At 35.1% G+C, this 27,042-nt stretch overlaps 2 protein-coding genes across 5 annotated transcripts in view; both read right to left on the reverse strand.

Moving 5' to 3' along the window:
- Positions 1-1,104: 1,104 nt before the first annotated feature.
- Positions 1,105-18,099, reverse strand: postnb (periostin, osteoblast specific factor b). 4 transcript variants are annotated; one of them, XM_083547864.1, is made up of 22 exons: positions 17,866-18,099; positions 17,354-17,452; positions 13,636-13,700; positions 12,868-13,025; positions 12,485-12,649; positions 12,224-12,370; positions 11,833-11,974; positions 10,339-10,551; positions 10,080-10,214; positions 9,143-9,291; positions 8,612-8,748; positions 7,302-7,432; positions 7,002-7,132; positions 6,396-6,498; positions 6,197-6,264; positions 4,782-4,827; positions 4,675-4,689; positions 4,218-4,574; positions 3,230-3,274; positions 2,225-2,287; positions 2,105-2,137; positions 1,105-1,727 (listed from the first exon to the last, which is right to left on the reverse strand). In XM_083547864.1, the coding sequence occupies exons 1-22, from the start codon at positions 17,982-17,984 to the stop codon at positions 1,678-1,680; spliced, it is 2,571 nt and encodes an 856-aa protein (XP_083403990.1). In that variant the 5' UTR covers positions 17,985-18,099; the 3' UTR covers positions 1,105-1,677. The 4 variants fall into 4 exon arrangements, with proteins under 4 accessions (XP_083403990.1, XP_083403991.1, XP_083403992.1 ...); XM_083547865.1 differs by lacking the exon at positions 4,675-4,689; XM_083547866.1 differs by lacking the exon at positions 3,230-3,274 and having other exon boundaries at positions 17,866-18,098.
- A 4,617-nt stretch (positions 18,100-22,716) lies between these two features.
- Positions 22,717-27,042, reverse strand: part of trpc4b (transient receptor potential cation channel, subfamily C, member 4b) — a 58,905-nt gene continuing 54,579 nt past the window's right edge. The window contains exons 8-10 of the mRNA XM_083547862.1: positions 26,758-26,799; positions 26,572-26,661; positions 22,717-25,589 (exon numbers count right to left, since the gene is read on the reverse strand). Coding sequence (XP_083403988.1) covers positions 25,071-25,589; positions 26,572-26,661; positions 26,758-26,799 — 651 coding nt within the window. The 3' untranslated portion in view covers positions 22,717-25,070. The remainder of the gene's footprint in view (positions 25,590-26,571; positions 26,662-26,757; positions 26,800-27,042) is intronic.

Consider the following 27,042-nt stretch of genomic DNA (forward strand, 5'->3'; position numbering starts at 1 on the left):
AGCATAAATCTTAAATGCCTCAAAAATAAATCTAAAAGACAAAAAAAACAAGACAATTATCAGCCAAATAACACGCTATCCAAAGCAGGGTGGTATCAGAATCATGCTACTTCTTCTCAGCTGGGATTAGGACTGTAGTCTAGAGACACTATATTTTCAAAAGTATTGGGACACCTGACCTTTCCTGCTATATGTGGTTATTTTCCAAACTGTTACCACAAATCTGAAGGCACTAAATTTTAATTTTCTTTAGATGCGCTATAATACAATTTTGCATTTACATTAACTTTACTTGAAACCTGTTCCAGCATGGCGATGCCCCTGTGCACAAAGTGAGCTCTTTGAAGATCTGGTTTACATGCTTTGGAGAGGAAAATCTTGAGTGGCCAGCTATAGGGCTCTGATCTCATCCCTACTGAACACATTTGGAATGAATTGGAACACTGACTGCACCCCAGACCTCCACATCACTTAACTTTCGTATGTTCAAAAATCACATACCATACTTATGACCAGGTGACCCAATACTTTTGGCAATATAGTGTAGATAGAATAATTAATTTTTACAAAAATAAATCTTTTTGGCAAATGCTGGTTTTTGTTAGACAGCTGAAGGTGAAGATAAGTTTTATGTTTCTGGATGAGAGCAGCCCAATGTACAAATCCAAGCATAGAAATCAATGGCTAATAAATCATCAAAAATGTGGAAACCTGTCAAAAATCAAAATTCTGGCAAAAACCTACCTAATTTGAAGAGGGTTATGCATAGAAGTGTGGAATTAAAGTGACAAAATCATGAACAATCTGGAAGCTTTTAAGGGTCAGTTATGGAGTAACCAACACTTCACCACCCCCCTCCCCATATCCCCCCATTATATAAAACATGTTTATATGTTTTTCATTTGAATATGGTTACTAGGTCCTTTATCCAACTTGCAAAGATCTGGCATGATTTTACCTTTGTTTCATTCAAGGCAATTTTAACAGGGGTGTCTAAACTTTTCACACCTCTGTACATAAGTCTTATTTAGATGATATAACCGAGAAGAGTAAATATTAAACTACTAAGTTGTGATGTAAAAAAAAAAAAAAATCCATGGAGGCTTTTTTTTTTAACCAAAATCTTGCAGTCTTTTATTATTTTTCGAAAGAAACAAATACTGAACATGAGCACCATGAAATCTTTCGCCATGCAGAAGTACAACCTCAACCCTAAAACAAAATCTGAATTCATGTTTCTTCTTGGTTTAAGGAGTTAACCATACGCTCTGATATATTCTCCGAAACAGATCTACTGAATGGAATTTAATGTTTAAAAAAAATATGCAGATGTGTGCAATTTCCACATGTTGCCTTGACATTTTTTTTCCCCACTGGACTTTTTCAGTAACAGTCTGTTCCTAATGTAAGCCTCTACAAAATCAAAATGATAAAAAAAAAACTATAAAAAAAAATATGTACATACAAAGGGACAGTTTAATTTTGAAATTCCTCTCTGGATGTGCTAATGAACAAAACAAAAACACTGATTGTCAATGTAAATTTATCTCTTTTTGGTTAAAAACCAAGCTCTAGTTGGACTCATCCACAAGGCTCTTACAAAGAGAGACCACTTTTCCCCACTTGAACCCCTGATTTCTTTTAAGCATTGAAGGGTCCATTTGTTTTTTTTCCATCTCACTGAGTCTTGGGCTGGCTGGTCATCCTGGTTCTCCTTCTGATTCCAGCTGGAAAACACAGAGGGAGGAAATGACATAAGTGTGTGTGTGTGTGTGTGTGTGTGTGTGTGTGTGTGTGTGTGTGTGTGTGTGTGTGTGTGTGTGTGTGTGTGTGTGTGTGTGTGTGTGTGCATGCTTAGCTTAAAACAATATATTGGTGGCATTGATATTTAATATGATTCATAGACCTTGTTCACCAGTAGACATAAAAAGCCAAATGGTGAATACATTTAACCTGCCATTCATTAAACTGGCATAAGTTTTTTCCATTATTTTTAAAAGTTACCATAATCACTACACTCAGGACATAAGGCTTGTCAGAACATGAGGCTCTCCAATGTCTTTAAATACAAGATCTAGTAAAACTATAGAGTCAAAGGCCTTACCTGGCACACGCCTTCCTGGCACTCGTCTTCCTTCTGTAATGAAATAAATCGAATATTATGGTTTGTTACAGAAATTTGTGACATATTGTGGAAAACCAGGAGGGTTTATTCGAATCTTACCTTGAATAGTTTGGGTAAATTTCTCAGCGTCCGTGTCCACATTGTAGTATTCTGTCTGTTGCCCTGTAAGGAATAATTCAGAGTTGTTAAACATGAACTTATGGACTTAAAGGAACTTAAAGGAAACTTTTCGGAAGACACCCTTATCCAGGCTCACAATAATCACAGCTATACACTGAGCAGTTGAGGGTTAAGGGCCTTGCTCAGGGGCCCAACAGTGGTAGATTGGTGGTGGTGGTGGTGGAATTAGAACCCCTAATACTCTGAAAAGAAGACCATCCGAGGGTCTTAACCACTGAGCTACCACTTCCCTGCAGGTTAGAAGATTTCAAAGTAAAAGGGACTTTAAGAGAATCTGAGAAAGGAAAGAAGGGAGAAATCTTGGTACACTGCATCCATTCATTTGTTTTTAGTTCGGAACCCAAAAATAAAAAAAAATAAAAAAATCAGGAGTTCAATTCATAGGAAATTTAATATTTATGAATGGTTAAGATTTGGGATTCAGGTCATAGTAGCACAAATTTGCTGCTCTTTTTTTTGGATTGAAACAAATTCTCTTCTTATACTGTAATAACTATGAATTGAACACCAGGTTGTGCAGGAGGAGTCTAAAGAAATAATAAAGTTGTTTAACCCCTTAAAGTCTCAGCTTATTATCCATTGACCACACAGCATACTATCACGTTGTAGTGTATGTGTGTGTGTAAATATATATATATATATATATATATATATATATATATATATATATATATATATATATATATATATATATATATATATATATAATATTGGTCATATTTAATAACTGTAATAACACTTAGGAAAGTATGTCATTACAGATTTAAGGCAAAATGGTAAATCTGTATGCTGGGATTTTAAGGGGGTGGTGGTAAAGGTTTATAAGAGGGAAACAGCAGAAAGATTGGATATTTCTTTATATTTGTAGCTCTAACCCCACTAAATGCATGCATCAAAAAGGTTTTGCTCAGTATAGCGCACTACCATTCTGCTCCATTTCGCCAATGTTGCTGAAAAAGATCTCAGGACCTGTTGATGCAGAACATTTAAGCATGGTTAATTGTTTCCACGTTCCCATAGAACACCAAAAGCACGCTGAATGCTGATGCAGCAAAAGTATAAAGTCTTGAGTTGAGTTTTGAATGTTATGTTATAACTTGCGTCTGATCGACAGTTTGAATAGTTATATGAGAGCATAAGAACAATTTCGGCATTTTGGACCATTATGAAAAGGGGTCGGATTATTTGATTTACCATTTTTCCATTTTAATCTATGTTATATGAATATTACCCAAAGGCCATATTTATCACACTGGATAGAGTTAAAATGAGGGCGTGTATTATTCATCCAAATCGAATTATTTAAAACGTTTGCATCCTATACGTGCTCATGAGTTTGCAGAAATGTATATATTTTTTTTTAAGACATATTTGGCAGTCACTCTAGTTTTATAAACTGATAACACAATATTACACCTTACAAGTTTAAATAATCATTGACTGATTAATTTAATAATTTGATTTATTAATTCAGCTATTTAGGTACTGTTTAAACCTGGCAGGAGTAAAACAATTCAAATCATCTATAAAAGAATACAAATAGGAATAGCCATAGAGTTGTACACTACAAAAACGAAGTTAATGTTACATAAGCATAGCCGTCAAGCTGCAATGACTTGAGTTGCATTAGTGAAAGATTTGCCACATGCTACATTTGCGCATTTTCAACATCTAGTCATTATTAAAAAATTTCCATCTCATTGTGAACTTTGTCTTGCCTGCATATTTCTGAATGTCTGCAATTATAAAACAGCAACGAACTTTGTTAAACAGCATAAAATAAAAAGTGATGAATCAACATACTGTACATACATGAATACAATGATTGTTTAAACCTTGTAATTCTCGTTTTGATTATTTGTTAATTTGATGAAAAAAAAAAATCTTTAAACAAGAAAAAAAGGAATATTACCTTCCATAACTCTGGTCACTTTGGTAAGAGATGGAATCCCTTCAATTACCCGTGTAACCTTGGTGATGCTCGGGTCTCCCTGAATAACCCTTGTGACTTTAGTGAGACTTGGGTCACCTTCGATGACTCTTGTGACCTTGGTAAAACTTGGGTCCCCTTCGATGACCCTTGTAACCTTGGTTAGGGCTGGCTGTCCCTGAACAACCTTTGTGAACTTGGTTACGGTTGGGCCTCCCTGAATGACTCTTGTAACCTTGGTAAGGGTCGGGTCACCTTCGCTATAGCTGGTGATGTGGGTCTGTCTTGGGTCTCCTTCGACGAAACGGGTAACTGTAGATACCGAGGGTTGTCCATGAACTGCAAAGGCATTTGTGTAAGTGACACAAATAAAAACTTTCCATCTAATGCATACTTTGCATTAATTCATGCTTGAATGATGATCAGCAGTGTTCAATACCTGTGACGATTCTCTCTGAAAAAGAATCAAAGTAAGGCATCAAATCACCATATTACCATATTAACCAAAATTTTAATACAATGTGAAATTTGTATAATAAAACTTACTCATGAATGTCAGTGGAATCTCCTGAAATTTGTAGCCTGATACAAACTGTGTCAAAAGAAAGAATATATTCATGTGTAATCACACTGCAATCAATCAATCTATAAAGTTTTTTATTGCTTTGCATTTAAATACTTGATGCTAAACATCAAAACAGAGCAGTGGTATAATAATAGCAGTGTTATAATAATGTAACAGCGGTGGACAGTAACGAGGAAAATTTAATTCGTTACTGCTCATAATTAGTTTTTTTCACGTATTTGTACTTTACTGAAGTATTTCCATTTGGGGAAACTTTTACTTTAACTTCACTATATTTCAAAGTCAAATATCTTCCTCTTCATCAGTCGTTCCTTTCCATATGTAAATATATCACACTGCTACCAATGCACTTCTGGTTAGATGCTAACTGTATTTGTTTTGCCTTGTACCACAACACGTGCAATGACAAAATTGAATCGAATTGTATCAAACCTTTTTTTTATTTATTTATAAAACAGTAAAAAGTTAACTAGTCAAACATGAAAAAAGCCACCAATCAGAGTAAAGCACACTCTTTGTTTTGACCTTGTTTTGATTGCCGCTTGGTGATATCTAATTTCCAACAATGAACATAACAATTTGAGAAACTCCTTATACCATCTCAGGGAAGAATCTGGTGAAACCTTAAGAGGAACCAGACTCAATAGTGAACCCATCCTTAATTGGGTAAATATTCATTCATTATAGTTCCATCATTGTTGAGGATCTCAACTGTTCACTGATGGGTAATTGAATGCAAAACTATTAATGACAGTTTATATTAGTTAAAACTGTGTATAATTGCTACAGTCTAGATCCATATTCATGTTTAGGCTTTATAAATTCTAATGTATGTTTTATAACACATAATAAACGCATATACAATGTATTGCTCTACATACCCTGCAGAATATCTACTGTATTTATAATTGGAGCATACATTCTGATTGTCAATGTAATAAAGTTTACTTTAAAATGATGTATTTAGTATTTTTTTTTACAAAGTGTCAATATTTTTGCAAATAGCAAATGTAAAGCTGTGACCTTCTTTCCTTTAATATGATACGCAAACATTTTATATTAATGGCAATTAGAGATATACTTATTGCTGTTATTCATGAGTGGTAACACAAACTGATTGGATTTGTGGGTGTGCATTAAAACTTAGTACAAATGGAAAATACACACATTTCTACTTAATTTCCCTTACAATTGTTTGAACATTGCTATAGTGTAAGATTAATAACACACTTTTTGCTCTTATTGAGAATTATTTAGCTGTGATGACAATTGGTCCATATCACACCACTCCATTTGTTGATTATTTTCCTATAACCACACAATAACTAATGATTTATTGTCATATATTTTAGTTTCACCCAATATAATTTGATACCTTGATCTGGATGTACCTGATGAACCGTCTCAGGAGGGAAAGGAATTCCTGGTTTCCAACTGGAACATCTGCAAAAAGTGGTTTAGATGGAATGAGGTTTTAGTTTAAAGATTGTTTATTATAAGCTTCTGAAGCCTTGGTTAATTTTTAAATGCTACTGTATTTAGTATTATGTAGCCTGTAGTATTGGAGTCCACACCTGCAGGGTACAGAAGGCTCTTGGTGACATGAATGACTCCATTTGAAGCCATGAGGTCAGATTCTGGAATTTGCACAGAGTCCACCCGCATTCCGTCAGCCCCCTGGAAATGAGTATAAATTAAATCAGTGCAATGGAATAATCCATACCATTTTTTTCCTGGAAAAATCTTAAAAGCTGTTAAATGTGAAACTAGAAAAGATATTTGCACTTTGTTTTAAAAGGAATTCCCGATTATTTGAATAGATCCATTGTTTAAACTAATGCGACATATTGTAGGCTTTCATTCTTTTGTAACCCAGGGAAAGGACACAAAGCTAAGCAAGTAGAAACAGCAGTCTAAAGTGGCATGTTGTGTGAAGTAGTGTTGGCATGTAAGGTCAAGCACTTGTCTCCCACCCATAAAACATACAGACTTGGTAAACTTTTGAACCTCATTCATTTCAAATAAATCTATTCATACGCCTTCAGTAAAGCCTGCAGAAATAAAAACAGGCGATGCTTTAAAATGTGATTGACACCGGATTTACATAAAGGTCTGAAAAGCCGGACTTGGAAAGAACGAACCTGTGAAGAGAAAACTGTCAACGTTTTTTAAACACTTACATGCAAGACTTTGAGGTTACTGCCTTGGAGAGATTTGAGCAGATTAGTGACTCCGGACTCCAAACCTCCACCAATGAAAATGCCTTTGCTGAAGTGGTAGAGCAGGAGGGCTCTGAGGGCATTAGGATCACCTGAACAAAGAAAAGAAAAGAGAAGTGATGAGTATGGTATGTACTATGGTTCTGTCGTACTTATTTTAAGATAATTGACACACCAGATGCATTGCAGGTCCTGCAGATCAATCATTGGAAACCATTGAAATATAGATATCATGCACAAGAGAAAACTTCTAAGACTTACTCTTCAGAATGTTGATATCTCTCTCAGTGAGACCAGCAAGAGCCTCATCACTTGGCACAAACAGAGTGAATTCGCCCTCCTGCGTCAGCAATTCAGTCAGACCAGCTGCTTCCATCAGATTCAAAAAGATCCTGCAAGCATTGAGGTCACCACTTTGAATCTAGATAAAATCCTAGATAAGAATCCTCACTATCTCAATTGTATAAATTGCTTCATTTGGAGAATTATTCATTTTAATATACATTCGAAACGCCCATTTTTAAAACTGTATAGCACCCCCTAGTGTAACCACCAAAGACACTTCTAAAACTGCCTCAGTCTGAGCACTTTCTGAAATTCAATCCGAGATAAGGACTGACATTCAACATGGCAGACGAGCAAGTATAGACCCTTTATTGTCTCACGTCATTTTTTTCCTTTACAATTTAGAGCCCCTGAGGCTACGCATATCACAGTAATTTTCCTCCGGGCAGATATTTTTCTGAAAGCTGTCAGATTATAACAAGAACCATATCATATTAAAACATCCTGACTGACATGAAACCCACTAGGGGTTTAAATACCAAAATGCTATACAGCACCTGACAGTTCTCATTGAGGACATGTTATTAAAAAATACCAGTTTATGAATTCTTGTCTTAATTTTTGCTGTTTTATTTTTTTTACTATTTTAGCCAGGAAGAGTAGAATTTTTTTTTAAAGTAATCTTGTTGAAGCTATGAACACAGTGGGCACCTTCTTGATGTGTTTACTTTCTGTCCCACTTACTTGGTATATTATTTCACGATTAATGCGTTCTGGATACAATTTATTACCAGAAACTTCCCCTTAAATATTGGTATTGGAAAAATAAAATGCATGTTCACACTTTTTCTCATCTAATGAATGAAAAATGGTAAGCATGCATTTCTTTGCGGTTTTCATTTCACCAGGTAGAACAGTTCATAATCACTTTTGCGTTTTACAATCTTTGCAAAATACTTAAACCTTCCACCATTGCAGATGCTGTCTATATTCCCCATTGTTTCCCTCCACTTGTTGAAATGTATTAGACTTTATTCCATTTACTTTGTTTCGAAACGAGACCTTGGTGGTCTGGACAATTTTTTAACTAGCTCAATAAACCGCCATCCATTAAAATTCTTTTAACACCAACAATCTCATTCCAAATCCAACTCCATTTGGGATGAAAAACTCTGACCAGGGTTGCGATGGTTGCCTATGTGTAAATATTTTTTAGAGTCTCTGTTTAGAGATTAATTCAAATCCTTAACTAGTAAAAGTATCTCATTTATTTATATGTCTCTTACTTGAAGTTTCCATTTCCACTCAGCACTTTGTACATGTTGAATTCAGCTGGTTTGATCAGAGTCCTTATGAGATGGAGAGCACCGTTAATTCCCTCTTTGCTTCCTCGAATCATGCAGGAATTCTCAATGCAGACAGCCTTTCAAAATACAAAATGCAAAAAACATGGAATATAGGCACATGGTTATATAATACAATTCTGAAGTTTGTTGAATTGATTGCTTATGCATTTAATAAAGTACTATTTGAGATATGACTGGTTGCTTGTTCTAGTTAATTAAAATATTAAGTTTAATTGCAGATTATTATTTATTTTATAAAGAACATAATGGTTTAGATTTATAATGAAGTTAAATCAGAATATGCAAATAGGTTGACCAGGTCTAAGATGGATTTTTTTTTTTACAAGTACTAAATACAACAATGAATTCAATACAATCCTCAAGGTATTATATCTGCTAAAGCATATTAAAAGTGAGAAATGTTTTTAACATTTTCTCCATTACTGTGCTGTGGTTGGTTTAGAAACTCACTGTGCGGTAGACGAACACCCGGAGGAACTTTCCTCCAAGGGTCTCCAGACGTTGGCCATTAAACAGCTGACTCAACACAATCTTGTTCTTTAGGATGTGGTTTTCCAATAGAACTCTCATGTCATCCTGGTCCATTGCCATGATCTCATCTATGGTAAGCATCAGCAAGAATTGTACCTTATCTGTTGCATGGAGCCTCATCCTTTTTATTTATCTCCTCCATTAACGAGATACGTTGCCATTTTAGGACATGCAGCAATGTTTCTACACATTCATAATCAGATATCCTGTACATTCCTAAGAAAGAGCTGAACTTAACCACAGGCATAAAGTATACAGCACCATTTGGGAGGTCTATAGGTTTATTCTGAGGGAAAGACATTGTGTAATATAAAATCTCACTATAAACAACCAAAAATGTATCATATTTGAGATTACTAATTATGTCCATTTGTTTTCACTTGGCTGATTTTGGGCATCCTTAAATCCTTTTAGTGATATCCAAAAGCATGTGATTTGATTTCAAATAATGGTCTAAATGATAAAGAATAAACGTTCAACATGCATTATTAGTTCTTCTTCTCCAATTCATTTTAATACCAGTAAATCAATGTAGAATAATATTGAAAAAACACTACCCAGAACAAAAAAATAAATATTGCCAATTTGACTTTGAGAACTTCTCATTATACAACCTTATACCATCAACAAAATCATCATTCTGATTCAGAACGTTTTCCAAATCCCTGCCGAAATAAAAATGTACACACTTTATTTTGTATGAGTTGCAGCAATTGGAGTGAATGAATAAAATTCAGTGGGCCAAGAATTAGAAGATTTAAGAAGAACATTAAACTAATAAGTCAGTGAGAAAACACAGATGACACGTTCAAATCCGGCCAAAAGTGACTTAAGGAATTTATTTGGAGGAACATACCACTGAAGACGACGTTGGGGGGAGCCAGCAGCGTGTACTCGGCTTCCCCTCTCATGGCTGCTGACAGACCCAGTTCTGACACCATGTCGCCGAAGGTGGACTGTGACTGGCCAACCAGCTCCATCACCTGCTTAGCTTGTAGGAAAAAGTCCCAACCAGGATTTTTATGACATGTTGTGTTTATGACATCCAGTTTCCCGGTTGGTTTACTTATTTAAAAATGACAAATTTTGAACAAGACAAATAAGATGCAGCTAACCTGAGTTTGGAATGAGCACCTGGTCAATCAGGTGAATAACTCCATTACTGGTGACAATGTCCTTCTTGAGCACCATCTTAACCCCATTAACGGTGAGGCTCTCTCCATCACAGCCAATTTCAATGTTGCTGCCCTCCATGGTCTCGTATGAGGTGCCGCTCATGATGGCTTCTGAGCACTGGACTGAGTCCAAGAGGTGATAATTGAACAGGGCTGTGAAAAAGAATGGAAATGCGTTTGAAGACATGTTTGGTGTTGTGTTATTGCTGTAATACCAAATAATTGATATTAAGAACCTAATGATGGACAGGTTTTCCTAGGACATTCAGAGAAAATCAAACATGCATGACTTGCATGAGGTTTGTGCTTTATTGGGACCACAAGGGAACCAGTCACATTTCTCAAGCACATATTTAGTTGAGACTAATCGTGGACTTGAGTGATGCAATTGAGGATGACGAAGTGTCAGTCCAGAATTCATACACTATGAATACAGTGTTGAAATTCTACATTCTGTCTTGTTTCCAGTGATTTTCCCCTTCACTCTTCATTTGTGGTTAAATATATAACATCATGGACTGTTTCTAGTAGTTGTCTTCTAGATAGTTGTCTGTCTTCCAAACACAAACCACCAAAACGCACTATTATGTAAGCTGTATGTCTGTGCCAGGTAGTAAATGCACCATATAATAAACCAGAGTCTCCTTAGGAACCCTTAGACCCCTTGAGAATATGCCTGTCAACAACCCACTCACCATTCGCCTTCGAGTGGAGGACAATTTCAAAGGGTTGTCAAGTGACTGATGTGGGACCATTTAAAATGCAAGAATTCAGACCCTGCCAAATTTGATGGATTGTAAAACCGACAGCTGTTTCCCGCTTCATTGCACTTGGCATCGTGCTTTGCTCACTTTGCAACTTACAGGCCTACAGTTTACATTGGAACTATGTTGCACCACTTGGGCAAAGAGCGTTTCTTTGGACAGTCGCTTCATTGCACATGCAATATATTAGGAGATTAGTATATAAAATGCAAAGATTGCTTTGCATGATCAACAGCTAAAATAATAGTTCTGAAGTCCAACTCAAATAAGTAACTGTGTATGACTTCATTTTTTACCAAGGTGTTTCAAATAAAACAGTAACTCAAACTAATTGTCATTGCAGACTTAAGTCTGGTTTTAATGCTGTTCTCAAACTGTCTGAGAATTCCCACTGCAGAGAGCAGATCAGTGTCACCATCTGTTTTGAATGGGGATGAAAAAAAGATAGATGTAACATCAGCACTCTTGGTTCACTCGAATCAGCAAACATGTCCTGTGTGAGACGTCATGCGGTTTTCCTTGGACTTGCACTTTATTAAAAAGTACCACATTGCTTAAAGGCTGCCATCTATATGTAGGCTCAACATTTTGCCTTTGGATGTCCAAGCTTTGTTTGAGAAAATATTTCCAAAGATGTAAAAGCACTCGTGACTTGAATTTACCAATTTACCTTGGAGGGCAACTTTGTTTCCCATAAGCCTATCTAGCACTTCCTTGTCTAGCTTAGAAAAAGCATCATTGGTAGGAGCAAACAGGGTGTAGTGGCCAGGTTTGCCCAACAGCTCCAACAGACCAGCATTAGTTGCCACATTCTGAAACAAGAGCAAAGACAAACATTTTACTCATTCGAACATATTATTCTTTAAAATAAAATAAAAAAATGCAATTTCATACAGTATATTTAGATCTCTGCCTTAAGAGACATTTAAATAGACAGTAATCGAAGCGTTCCCTATGGGAAAGAAATTGGGAAAGACTTTGATGAAGAATGTTATCAATCCATCTAAAAACCCCGTCTTTTCTAAAAGAATATATAGACTTTTCTGCTCATTGTTACTTACGTTCAGAGAAGACAGATCGTCATCAATGTCAAGCACATCCTGAATAGTGTTTCCCACAGCAGTGATAACACGATCAATAACATGCACTACTCCGTTGGTAGCCACCTGGTTCCCATGAATGATCCTGGCACAGTTGACAGTGACAACCTGAACAACAGTGGAGAAAAAAAACACTTTAAACTCAATATACAAATAAATAAATGAATAAACTTGCTTCATCATATCTCAAGAAACCTTTTTAAGAGCTTTCAAAATACTTACCCCATTGGAATAGTGGTTGATAAAGAGCGTAAGGTCGTTGTACATGGACCTGATGGTGAGTCCATTCTTCAGGTCTTTAGTGAGAAGACGCTTGTTAGCCATGTGGTAATGCAGAGCATTGTACAGCTCAATGTTGACGTTGCTCACCAAAGCACCTCGTATTTCCTGGAATGCATTAAAATGCATAATTTTTAGGGAAGCATATTAATAACCATTTATTATTTATCAACCCAACCGACTGGTCGACTTAAAGATCAGTTTAATGTAAATGGATGATTTAATTCAGGGAATATCAGGTTGATAACTGAAGGGAACAGATATAGAGTTAGTTCTGCTTTAAAAAGGGTGGGTTTAAACAAGAGTTAGTAAAGAGGGATATTTACCACATCTAAAAGATCCCAAGCTTCATTACTAGGGGCAAAGAATGTGTAAGATCCTGCTCCTTCAATCTCCTCTTTCAGCTTGGACAAGGCCGAGTACTGCTGGGTGGTGACTGCATTCACCAGGCCAAGTGTTCCGTACACATTGTCAATGGGAGCCACTGTAGAGGAAAAAGACAGTATAACCATTACAACACTATTATAAGTAGTGTTCTTCACATTTGTCAGTCTTTCCACTGGACTTGCCAAATTAATTGCGACTTTGTAATTGACCACTTTAGAAAAACAGGAAATGACATAAAATCCACCAGTATATAAGCAGTAAGTGGTTGTACATTTAGAAGCTCCCCCAATTAATGCATATACAGGTGGCAACCTACTGTTATAGGAAAATCACTTGGATGTGAAGTAAATACATAAAATTTTCCCAATAGTATACAACGCATTGTACTGTTACATTTAATGTTGAGAAACATCTGGGAGAAAACAACTGTGTTCTCTGATGGAAAACCTATTGGCATATACAATGCACTGATATCAATAATCCTTCCATAATCAAAATCAGAATCAAGTTTATTGGCCAAGTGTGTTGACACACACAAGGAATTTGGTTCCAGCTGTTTTTTATTATAATTTTTATTATATATATTATATATTATATTGTTTTTTATTACAACTAGCAGTTAAACCAATCAGTTTCAAGAACTAAACAATGTCATAAGCCATATTATTAAAGTCTATTTTATGTTTAAATCAACTGAAACTACTCACCAGCAGGACAGCCTAGCATACCGTCCAGCCTCATGTATCCTGGACAGCATTCATAAACAACAGTACTACAAAAAAAAAGAAAGATCTCTCAATAGACATAGAATGTTTTCTCAATAGACATTTAACCTTCATCCTGTACATCAATCATACAACAGCAAAAAGCACAGATCGGTGTTCCCATTCAATTACAGACTTTATAATCTAGCTGACCAAGCTTTATAGATGCTTTGGCATGTTTCATGAGTTTAGCTTTCATAACCTATATAATTACACAAACATGACATGTGGCTTTGTGGTTAGAGATAGTTAGCCACACTAGCATTACATTCCCGCAACATTCCTAGTTGTTCTTTGGGGGAAAAATTGACCCATTCTAGCATTTTAGGACATGTGGTTATCAGCTGGGGAATTTATATAATTTTAGTATTATTTATTTTATCCCTTGCAATTGTATTTTTAAAAATCTAATTTCCAACCAAATATAAACATTAAATTGCTACAGTAGGTTAAATGCCATAAAATAGGAAAAAGGAACTAATATCGGACAAAAGCCTTGGTTTTTAGCATAGAATATTGCAATATATTACAAATAGCATTATTTGAAAATAATTATAATATTGTATATATGATTTTAATCTTATTATGACAATATCTAATGCAGTATGCACTATATATACTCTATCTCTGATAGATAGATAGATAGATAGATAGATAGATAGATAGATAGATAGATAGATAGATAGATAGATAGATAGATAGATAGATAGATAGATAGATAGATAGATAGATAGATAGATAGATAGATAGATAGATAAAAAACAGCTTATGTTACACAGAACCCAAAAAGCACAAATAGAACAGAAAAATTAACTTGGGGAGTATTACATGTGTGAGTGTATGTGTGTTTTCACACATGGGGGTTGTAGGAGGTCAGGTTTAGTGGGCTGCAGTTCTGGAAAACCCCCACAACTGTAAATGATTCCATATGTTTTTTGGGGGTTTTGTTGTTTTTTCAGCCTGTCTGTTGGAACACCTGGCTAGACGGAAGTCTACAAATCAACCTTGAAAAAAGCTTTTGTTCTGAGTCTTAAAAGAAAAAGTCAAAACCAAGGGCTACCTTTGTGAAGTACACAAATAATTAGTTAAAGAGAAATTAGTCAGCAGACTAAAGAACCAGAGGCAGCAGACAGAATTTGGGCAACATTTTTTTTGTTTGTTTGGGAACATGAGCATTTAGGTCATTACACAGTACCAGCCTCGAATGTGGCAAGAGCTTTGAAGTGCAAAGCTCAGGGAGGAAGCAATATCTATTACACTTCTAGGCAGCTAGCCAAAACAAAACAAGATTGTTTCAAACATTTCTCCCATGCATAGAGGAAGGCCTGACGCTCTTATTTTGGTAACTTGTTGGATTCCTGCCACAGCTACAGTTAAGAGTTTCCTAATGTATTTTAATCTATTTTTTTTTTTTTTTTGTCAGTAATGGAACTTGTGGTTATTCTTCATTTAATTACAGAAAGTATTAAAGTGAAATATTCGAGGCACATGTCAAAATATTTAAGACAAACCCAAATTCAGATGGTTAGTGCCTTGGTTCACTGGAACCCTCACTATATTCTAAAACCGAGTAGATTATTCCATGTAGGAAAGTTCTATCTATCAAGATGGTTGGTGATTAAAGTATCTTCAACTTCAATTAAGATCAAAGGATGGCCAGAATGGAAGGCAAGAATCCTAATTGGTTAAAAATCCTTTAAAGAACTATTAAATACGGTGAGTTGTTTTGGCTGTGTCCTACTGTTGCCTACTCTTTAAAAATGTAGCTAAATGCCCTTGGCTTTTGGTGCATTCTTAGAAATGGGGATTTTCATGTCTTCATTAAGGCTCATTAGATTAATTGAATAGTTAAGGGTTACTAGCCTTTCAGGTAGAGAAACAATGGTAAAGCATTACATAGAGCCCTAAAGAGTACCATTAAGTAACATAAAAAAATAACCATTAGGGGTCTATTTCTTTCCCCCTCTTCTTCTTTGTTATATTTTAGTGGTTAACAACCCACCTATTAGAAAGTACCTTCGTACAATTATCAGGTTCCTTAAAGGTTCCTCCAAGTGCTTTTCTTTTCCACAAAAAAAGTCCAAAGTAAAATATTTTTAAAGAAAACATCTGTATTTTAGGGTTCTACTTTCCATCTTTCAAAAACTGATCCAGTGAGAAATATGTTTTAATAATGGTCACCAATTCTCCTACTAGAGAGGACCTTCCTAGACATTGTAAAATGGGTTCCTTTAACAAAAGATTAACAGTAATGGTATTTGGCAGATGCAATTATCCAGAGTGACTTTTATTTTATTTCTAATTTTTGTACAATTCTTTTAATTATATCCTTATGGTTTCAATGAATTACTAGCATTTTGAAATAATCACTTTTTTTTCTGAACCGTGAAGAAGATGTCGTAGGGTTCTACATCAAACCTTTAAAGGATTTGCTCAGACTAATTAACCTATGCTTTGGAGATCTAGGAGGAAACTTTGGTCTAACTTTAAAATCCGATCCAACATATCAGCATTGACCCTAATTAGCAAAGTAAGTGAAATGAAGGATGATATTAAACTAGACCCCTGTAGATGTTAGAGCAAGCTGGATGATGGAAACCACTAAGTGTTCTACCACTGCTTTACATGGACACATAAGAAGAATATTCATAATCAGCTCGTGGACACACATGCGGTTATTTCCGCTGTTAAAAGAAGGTTTGCTGAGTCTACAAAAAACGATCAGCATAGAAGCTGTAGAACATCTGAAGCTGATGAGAAAGTCTGGTCTGGCTCAGCTCCATGTTTGAGGAGAGGCGCCGAGGCAGGACCCAGAGCGCTGGAGGGAGCTGGAATACTGCTTCTTTGTGGCCAGTGTGCCTCATAGCACGTGAGGCTGTCTTTTTTTTTTTGGAACCCATAACCAACCCCCTCTCACTCATCTCCAAACCTCGTCCTCTTTTCCAACCGCGGAAAAACAAATGGAAACCAGAAGCATCACAGACTCGACACGACCTGACATTTGTGGGCTGAAAACCCGAAGCGATCAAAGAGTCATGATGAGAAAATAATGATGACTGTTTCTGCAATAATGAATTTGATGATCCGTTTAATTTACACCATTTTGCTACAGTCAGTGTTTTGGATGCTTTTTGTTTTTTTTTCGAGGACCTGCTCTATCAGCTTGTCTGTATCTGAGATGCTTCGTAACACCTACTTGAAAACACCCGAACCAACTTTAAGGTCATGTTCACATCTAGCGACCAGATGTGTGCCTTGCCTGTGGGCGGGAATTTAAGGTGATCTGTTAGAACAGAGTCCCAGTGCTCCAAGCCAAGTGTGCGGTTTGGTTTAATCATTAGCAGTCGGTCCTGCTCTCATTCCTCTGCACTTTACACTAATTAAGACTTATTCATTGCATTGCATGCACATCCTTTCTAGTGAATGATGCAAATTAAAGCATTCATTCGAAATCAGTCCAAAAATTGCTTTTCATCAGGTTATAAAAAGCAATAAAAATGGCTTCCTTTTTGCTTTGTTGAAAACTCATTAATGTCCTTGAACAACCAATAATTTATTGCAGTTTCCAAATGACTAGTCTGCTGGAAAATTTGACCCCTGACTCTTGGGAAATCCCATCAGACCCCTCTTTTACAGGCCCAAGGAAAAAAGTTCCACTTACGCTTTCTTTCCACAGATAGTTCCTTGGTACCAATTACGGCAAGTACTGAAGTACTTCTTCTTGGTTCCCAACACATGCTGGAGAGCGCATACGTTTGGGCTGAGTGGGAATGGCAAGGGAAAAATGAAATATTGAGTCAGACCAATATACTACATGCATAATAAATGGTCTTTTTAAAAAAATATATATATATTATTTTTATTATAGAGTACTGTATTAAAATTACAGGCTTATAAATAGCAATGTATTATTAATATTGGTATGATCCTGTGAAATTTATATTCATAATTTTTTATTTATTAATGTACATGAAAAATGAATGCATTTCCTTTATTTAAAACTCCTGAGATTTACTGAACGAATTCCACATACATTGCATTAAAAAAGCAAACTTAATAATAATAATAATAATAATAATAATAATAATAATAATAATAATAATAATAATAATAATAGTAATAATAATAATAATAATAATAATAATAATAATAATAATAATAATCACTTCTTACCCTTCTTTCTTTGCTCTTATGCGGCTGTGGCTCACGATTTTATCATAAGCAGAGGAATCGACCTGATCGAAGGTCAAAAGCGCAAAGAGTGCAAAGGCAGCTGCAAAGAGGAGCTTCATCCTGACACCTCCTTTAGAGGGAGCTCAGAGAGAGAAGTGCTTTGAGCCGGCAGGAGACACGCTTATATAGTCTGGCTCAGAGTGACTCCACCAGCCTCCCCTGTTCTCCTGTGAGCCTTTTGGAGCTCATGCTTACCTATGAGTTTATATGATGTTGTGCCCCGGGGGGAGAGGGCTGAGAAGAATGAGAACAGGGGTGGAGGTTGTCACCATTTTGATGTAGTTTAGCCAACAAATCTGTGTGCCTTGGGGAAATGAATAGTTTTTGTTAGTTGTTTTATTAATACATTGAACCAAATTGCATTAGATAGATGAATAAAATGAGATGTATTTCAGAGTGTATTTTCTTCTAAGTAGAATTTGTAGTTTAGATCTCAGTTTACTTTATTCTCTGGAAATGATGGCTCATAATTAAAGTTTTCAAACCGACGATCGTGCCAATGAAATGCAAACGGATATTCAAAATTACATATTAGGAACTGTTTGTGCTCCATCAGTCATTATGTGGCTGCTTTCTCAATCTGCTTGGTAACTTGGCATGCTCACACTGTTCCTTTTTTTTTTGACAGAAAAATAGATGAATTTTTTTTTTTTTTCTGTACTTTTCGCACCGTATTAAAACACACCATGTACATTTTCCAGAAGAACCAGGATGACTCCTGTAATGTCAATGCAGTGTTGAGGACCCTGCAAGAAATCCTTGCATAAGATCAAAATCTGCTTACCAGATGTCAATATGAAATGGACAGAGGAGTTTGAGATTGGCTTGGATCCTGAGAAGCTTGAAGACTCGCTCCCTCTTGTGGCAAAGTTTTGATAAGGTTTCAAACCACACGCATGAGCCATGAAGGAAAGAATGATCAAACCATAAAGTACATGTTTTCGAGCTTATAATATATTCCACATTATTATGAACTTTCACGAGTATTAGATATCTTGTTTTTGTATTTTTTTTCCTTAACATTTTAATTTATTGTATGCAATTTCATTTTTATCTATTTGTTTTATAATTTTTTTTAAATACATTTTTCACATAACTTCAAACAACAAATCCTTAATTTCCACCTTTAAATGTGTTTGCGATAGTTTTTGCACGTTTTGATACTATTTATTTTATTTTCACATATTAGGATATAACGGCTAGTTCGTTATTTTTTAATTCTTACACATATAATGTTTTGTATGTTAAATAGATGACATTAATGTTTTGTATGTTAAATTGTAATATATACAGCATATATTTCTAATTTTCACATTTTTTTACAATATAATTTTTTGTATATGTTATGTATATTTTCTGATACAGGGTATATGCTTTTTTTCTCACATGTAATTTTTCCACACTTTTTTGTTTTACACAAATTGAAATTTATATTCATATTTCATTCATATTTCAAATTAAGTTTGTTTGTGTGATTATTAAGTACAACTCAATAACCATGAGAATGGATGAATATAAAGAGTTGAACAGTTAACAAAAATAGTACTATAATAAATGGACATTTGTTGTCACCCAGATGAGGATGGGTTCTGTTTTAAGTCTGGTTCCTCTTAATGTTTCTTTGTCATACCACTATTATTACTAATACCTATTGGGGATAAACTTATAGATCAAACTTATATATTAAACAAATGTACTTAGTTCCTACTTTAAAACAATGTCTATTTCTAAAGCACTAAATATATATAATTCTATATATACAGTGTGTGTGTGTATATATATATATATATATATATATATATATATATATATATATATATATATATATATATATATATATATATATATATATATATATATATATATATATATATAATTCACTGAATTGGAGTGCGAGATGCCTCACTAATGTATGTATGTAATGTATGAACATTTCCTCCTCTAAAGAATACAATACCAAGAAAAAACCCTATACATTTTATACCATATAAAGTATGTAATGCATGGATGTGTTTGTTAAGCCGTAGTTTGACACGAGAGAACCTTTAGAGGAACGTTGCCAGCAAATCAGTGCAGCTGCTTGAAGAATCCTGATGAATGTATCTGTCTTAGTGCTAAATGATAGGCTTGAAAAAGGTAACTTATTGAATATTTGTGGTTATCTGTCACTTCGAAATGTATACGTGTTTAAACACAAATGCACAGTTGCTCAATCATTCGCAACTCTGGAGCTTTCCCTTTTTTTCTTTTATCCTTTTTTTATCTCTCCTTTCCTCCCTTGTACTCTTTGATTTTATGGCTGTTGGACTGGAATGCAGAGCTTATCCAGTGTTATAGTCCATGTCAGGGGGAGTCCATAAAGGCCCTGGTAGGTAATAGCTACATGAGACCAACTGCTAGATAAAAATAAGCTCTTGCAAGATCCTTTTGTTTGACTTAAATGCAAAAACGTGCACAGAATGAATGAGGGTATAAATCTTACAGTGGGTAAAAAATGCACAATGTTCACAATTATGCTTTTCCTTTCTGAACTGTGCATGAAAATGTGGATTTCTGCTCTGAAGATGGGTGAAAGGAGCAATAATATAGACAAGTTTGGTATCTGATATACCTTTTCATGATATTCCTCCATAGGAAAAGGTTTAGAGACGCAAATCAAGGTTAAAAAGTGTTCATGCTTGATATAGAAATGTTTATGTGGTGCTCGTGAGGTGGTTTTAGCAGCACTGTTTTACAGAACTTGACTAGAATACAACACGAATGCTTTAATGAAGGTAATGAACAGATATCTTAGCCAGCGCCAAATGTCCCTACAAGGATAAGAATAAATGACTGTTCTAAGCATTTTTGGGGCCTTCATCTTTCTGAAGGAGAGAGTTTGTTTGGGTAAATTTCTGAAGAAGATGGTATTGATAAAAAATTCTGAAAGAATGTGGGGGATTGTTTGGAATTTTGCAAAGAAGAGCTGAGACTGGTAAAACTTTCTGAAGAAAAAAAGTGGTATCGGTGAAACATATTGAAGGGGAAGCAGGACTGGTCAAACGTTCTAAAGGAAAAGTGCGATTGGTTACGTTTTCTGAATAATGTAGTTTAGCCTGAAGGCAGGATTAGATAAACTTTTTGAATAAGCAGTGGAATTGTTTAAACTTTTAGAAGGAGAATTAGAATTAGAATTTGAAGGTAAAATTCGATTGGTTAAACTTTTGGAAGGAAAAGTGGAAATAGTTAACTATTTCTGAAGATAAGATGGCATTAGTTACACTTTCTAAAGGTAAGATGGAATTGGTTACAATTTCTGAAGATAAGATGGGATTAGTTACACTTTCTGAAGGTAACATGGGATTGGTTACATTTTCTGAAGGTAAAATGGGATTGGTTACACTTTCTGAAGATACGATGGGATTGGTTACAATTTCTGAATGTAAAATGGGATTGGTTACACTTTTTAAAGGTAAGATTGGATCGGTTACACTTTCTAAAGGAGAACTGAGATTGGTTAAACTTTTCAAAGGAAATGGGCATTGGTTAAAATTTCTTAAGGAGAGGTGAGATTGAAGTGTCTGAAGGTAAGATTGGATTGGTAAACCTATATGAAGGAAAAGTAGGATTGGTCAACTTTCTAAAGGAGAGGCAGGATTGGTACAACTTCCTGAAGATAAAATGTTATTGGCCATACTTTCTGAAGGAGAGACAGAATTCATACAAATTTCTGCATGATTGCTTATGATTAGTGGTGGATATTGGTCAGACTCTTTAAGAGAGCCATGTTCTTCTGATTTATTTGGCAGCACTTGAGATTTTTAAGATTTCCTTAAGGAGCAAGCAATATGCATTAAACTTAAGTAACAGTGAGCAGATGTCCTTAGTGTGAGTGAGAGAGGTTGCTCAAAAATGTAGAGTGGATTAGTTTGTATGTCTGTGGATGAGATTAATCAATGTAAATGAGAGTTATAGGTCAAACTTAGTAGAACTGGTCAAAATTCATTCTGGAGAAAGTGAGATTGGTCACATTTTAAGAGGGATAAAAAAAACAAAACCCAACAAAAATGGCTAACTTTTTGATATTACAGGAGAGATTCTTCATCAGAATTCTTTTGGCAGCAGATAGAAGTGGTGGTCCTACACTTTAACTGTACATCAATCACATAATGCAATGCAACTCCTATCACAGAACCCCTTCTTGAGAAACTCAAGAACTTCCACCAGGTGGTAGTAAATCTGTATAATTAGAAGAAGCTAAACCATCAGTTGTATTGTTTTGGGGATTTTTCTGGATTGATGAAAGATTTGATGCATTTTTCCAACATTTGAGAAAACAAATATCTAATGCCTTTTATACTCTAGAAAATTCAAGGCATTAACACTGTAAGTGTGTGGCAAAAACTTTGGTACTGGTTTATAATTTTTGGAAAGTACCAAAAAATAGTTTAGATGTGAGTACACTGAAATGTCTTACAGGGTTTAGAAATGAACTTAAAACACCTCAACTGGATAATTATTTAGAGTAACAAAGTGGTATGAAGAAACATCCTCACCCAAAATGTCACTGTAATACCACATGTTTAAGCAGAAAGATAAACTGTTTAACATCTGGAGCACCTGAATGCTATTTACCCTAAAAAGGCAATAAGAACTAAACTAACCCAGCAAAACTATTAAAGTTAGAGACTGTAAAAGGCTGCGTTGCCAAATATGGATCTTTTGTAAGAGATGTAGGAAAACTATTATGTGTAAAATTGTAGACCCTAAAAAAGAGAAGAAAACAGATTTAAATATATACAACTCACTGTATTACATTATGCAATGTTTATTCGTTTCCATTGAGTATAATATGTAATGCATAACATACTGAACCCAGGTATAGTCCATAATGCTAAATAGTACTGTGTAGACTAACTTCCAGGTGTTACACAGTGCTACAACTGCTTAGGAAACATAAGCATAATCATTTAAGGGCACAGGAAAATGAGCTTGATATATTCAGTCTAGATAAAACCCATTATTTCACACTGAGGGCTGTATTCAGGGTTATGCACATGAAGTGAGGATTCAGAGCTTAGTATATTCTACCTAAAATAGAGGCACTGAACAAATCTAGTGTCAATAGTTTGTTTACTTCGAAAGCTGAGTTTTGTACAATGCACAAAAAAACCATTGCATTTAAATTGCATTACGTTAGAAATATAATAGTGCAAATCAGAAGATTAAATAATTGTATGCATTTTTGCAACATGCCAGCAGCAGATGCAGAATTTCAATCCATGAATTTTGTTATAAGGATGTATCAGGGACATATAATTAAAATGAAGTAGAATATTTTTTATAGTAGTGATGCATTAAACTGAGCTTTGTTTATTCACCTTATTTTATTTGTTTGATTATTATATATTTGTTTACTTATTTCTAAATACATCATCGCAAAAAATTATTTTAGCAACTGAAACTTTTACATTTACCTCGTTCATACAACTGAGCAGCTATGAGCAGCTATTTTGCTCTGGAAATGGGCGTCTGCTAAATTTAAATGGGGTTAAGGGCCTTGCTCAAGGGCCCGGTAGTAGCAGCTAGGTGTGTTTGGAATTTGAACTTGTGATCTTCTGAGCCAAAGTCCCATGCATTAATCACTAAGCTACCACCCATATGTTTGAAAATAGAGGTTTGACTATATGTTTGAATATTCTCAACTCTATATAGTATTTCTTATTACAATAACCCAATTATGAGACATATTTCTGGACATTTTGACTCACTTCAGGTTTGTTTTCTAGTTTGTTGACGGATCACTTTGCTTCTTTTCTGAAATAATTGCTTACAATAACTATTATTTTGAAACAAGCTTGAAATCAGCAGGCTTGAAACAAGTTTAATACTCATATTAGGTTGTAACTGCAGAATAGAAAACAAAAGAGAAATATATCTTTATTCAAGATACTTCCACTTCTAAAATGTCGTTTTTTTTGGAGTGTGGCATCTAAGTTTTTTTTTTTCTAGTTAGCAATTACAATAGTTGGAAGCAAATTTAAGGAAAAGATGGCAAGGCATGACAAGGGCAAAGATTATTATCACAATTTCCATGGTGGTCTGGAAAAATCCATGACATTGTCTCTGAAAACAGTAAAAAATAAAGAATAATTGAGTTATTGATTGATTATTGAATATAAAAGAATTATTGACCTAACTGAGTTTCTATATGACTCATTTAGAGTCTCTAGGAAATCCCCCCAAAATTATAATGAATTATTGTTTATTTATAATAATAATAATTTATTTAAAATAAAGATCATGTTGTCTAGCCAGTTAAGCACAGTTTCCCAGTGTAGAGTGTATATGCAAATGGAATGCTATCAAATGTATCTTTTTCCTTTTATCTCATATGTGTATTAATGTATATGTTGAAACTCTCTTTATCACTGCATCACATTTCGAAACCCATTTTAAAGCTGAGTGCTTCTTTTAAAGGGAGTGATCTACACACAACAGAGAAAAGTGCCATATATGCTTAGTACAAAAAATAAAAAAAAACACCCTGGCAACCCTCCAGGCATGAATCTTTTGAGGTCAACTCAGAATACAGCTTTAACTATGCATCAAGTTTGTTTGGTGTCAATGGTTTTTATATTATTTAAAGGTTATTGTGCAAAAAAAGCGAGTAGGTCGCGAAGAAGTGGCCGTGTAGAGTTGTCGTTGGATGACGTCAGAGAAATGATGCTAAACTGAATGACAGGAGAAATGGTTCAAAACACTTCACTGTTATTGCCTCAAAGCATTGACACTGTTTATCAAGTTAACTAGTGCTCAGGGGTGAAAAGAGATTGATGATAAAAAGACAAACAATGAAGTACATGGTATTGTTCCTGGCTATTTGTTGTACTTGAGTGAGCATTTTCCATCAAGATACACAGCATGTAATGGCAAAGTGTCGGTCTTGAAATGAAATATGCTCAATATTCTCTCTTCCTACAGGATCGCTGAAAAATGCCACAGGCTTTGGCCTTTCCCTGAGACTTTAGATTAGAAGGACGTCTATTCTCGGATGTGTGCCAGTTCAAGCTGAACCTTGCGTCGGCACACGAGCTCGAGAAGCGACCCAATTCTGACCTTAAAAGGTGATTTTGCTCATCATCTCGCCTCAACTTGTTTTCAAGTTATGTGTCTGTTGGTGAAAGAGAGCAGATCTTATCTGCAGTCTCGGATAGAGCTGGCTCTTTTTCCTCTCCCTCCTTAGACTTCGACTCATTCCCGCAATCTATATGTCTCTGGGTCAGTGAATGCTCACATTCGTGCTCCTTTGCACAGTCAGATCGTTCAATCTCTGATTCACGGTCCTCTTCAAAAACCGAGTAAGTATTTGTGTTGGAACAGTGACTTAGAGTAGAGCATTGGAACAGACCAAAGTCACTGGAATTGTCATTCTTCTCCTTTTCTCTGGCAGACGTTTCAGGCAGGGACATGACCGAGCCATTGAGGAGGCTGCTCCGAGGCTCTAGCACATGGTCCAAGCTCGCCTCACATGTACCTGGCTTGATCTTGAACTGGTGTAAACAGCCCGGATGTGAAGAGGCTGATGTTCCAGAAACTGTTTTTGGCTTACGCAGAGATGTCCGATTGCCCTTCAGCATTTCCAGTACTTCATAGCGGAAACTGGAGATGTCCTGCTTCAACTCCTGCAGGGAAATAAAACAACTTTTAAACTATTTTTTGATGGTTTAAATGTTCTTAGTGAGAATCTACAGGCGATAACACTTGCAATTCATATGTGACATTTTTTAATATTTTGCAATTTAATTCATAGGCCTATTAGTGTTACTACAACTACTGTACAAATCCACATTACAGCAAGAAATTATGCTATATATATATTTATATATATATATATATATATATATATATATATATATATATATATATGTGTGTGTGTGTGGATTGACAATATAAATTGATCGGCAAATATTAGGCGACAAATGTAAACATTTTATCCTCAAATTTGGTGTGTTACAAACAGGAACAATGGACAAGTGTAAGGATTTAAGTGAGTTCGACTAGAGCCGAATTATGATGTCTGGATGACTAGATCTCCTACACACCTCGGTTTGCCATTGAGCTACGCCAAGTTATTTCTATTGTTTTATATATTTGATACAGTATTTCTGGTTCGATTTGATGAAATACTTGGTGGATTTTTACCTGGACAACTGTCTGGACAACCTGTCTGCTAGTTGATGAGCCCTAGCATATGGCACACCTTTTTTAGTTTATAAGACTATAAGACTTTGAGACTTTATTTCATTAATGCTAAAAATGCTTACATTTACTTTTTAGTCTTGCACACGATTATAAAGTTCCAATGTTGCCAGCTAAGTGTAATTTCCTAACACTGTAAATGTCTCACTTTTATAAAGTTGTCGCATAGCTTAATACTATACATATTATCTCTCAAAATATCCAAAATGATTCTGCATTTCAGTCAGTAATGCAGTTTTGTCCCTTGTTGCTTTTAACCTTAATGTAATTTAAAAAATAAAAAACCTTTTCCAGAAAAAAAATTTTTTAATAAGCATTAAGTTTTACCATGCACGTTTTTCCATGTTGCCACACACACATTTTTACACTGGAACCGATCATTCCTAATAAAAATACTTTTATTACCTTGAAGTTTTCTTCTGTAAGTCCTTCTTCTTTTTTGGCATCTCTGATCATAGCTGCTACATATCTTTTTACCAGGTTTCTCAAAACCCCCTGCAGAAACAAAGCCAGAAACATGGATAAAAAAAAACAAATTCACAGCCAAATTAATCTGACAAATTTGAGCTTTCAAGTAGTGTTTTAACAAACCTGATATTGGTGGCTGAGTCTTACTTTTTCGGCAGCTCTTCTCTAAAAAGAAACAAAAATCACTATTTATTTAGTGCATAAATCTCTTATCTCTTAGAGACTGAAAATTGGAAGCTGGAGCATTTATTAAAAGGTGTTCATCACTCCTGACAGAAACTGACAAGCTGTTATTTACAATCGGCTCACACCAGCGTTTTGCTTATGAAGAGAAGTCACAGTCCAGCTCTCGACCATTTTTCAGTTTGAACGTCTGCATAAAAAGTGATTTGTCTGGTGTTTGTTTGT

Source organism: Silurus aristotelis, assembly GCF_946808225.1.
Source record: "Silurus aristotelis genome assembly, chromosome: 8".
NCBI lineage: Eukaryota > Metazoa > Chordata > Actinopteri > Siluriformes > Siluridae > Silurus > Silurus aristotelis.

Coding starts and splice junctions, on each gene's coding strand:
- postnb (XM_083547864.1), bottom strand. CDS start 17,984: ATGAAGCTCCTCTTTGCAGCTGCCTTTGCACTCTTTGCGCTTTTGACC. Junction 13,026..13,635: donor TATGCTAGGCTGTCCTGCTG/GTGAGTAGTTTC, acceptor TTTCCTCTACAG/TGGCTCCCATTGACAATGTG. Junction 7,133..7,301: donor AGATATCAACATTCTGAAGA/GTAAGTCTTAGA, acceptor TTCTTTGTTCAG/GTGATCCTAATGCCCTCAGA.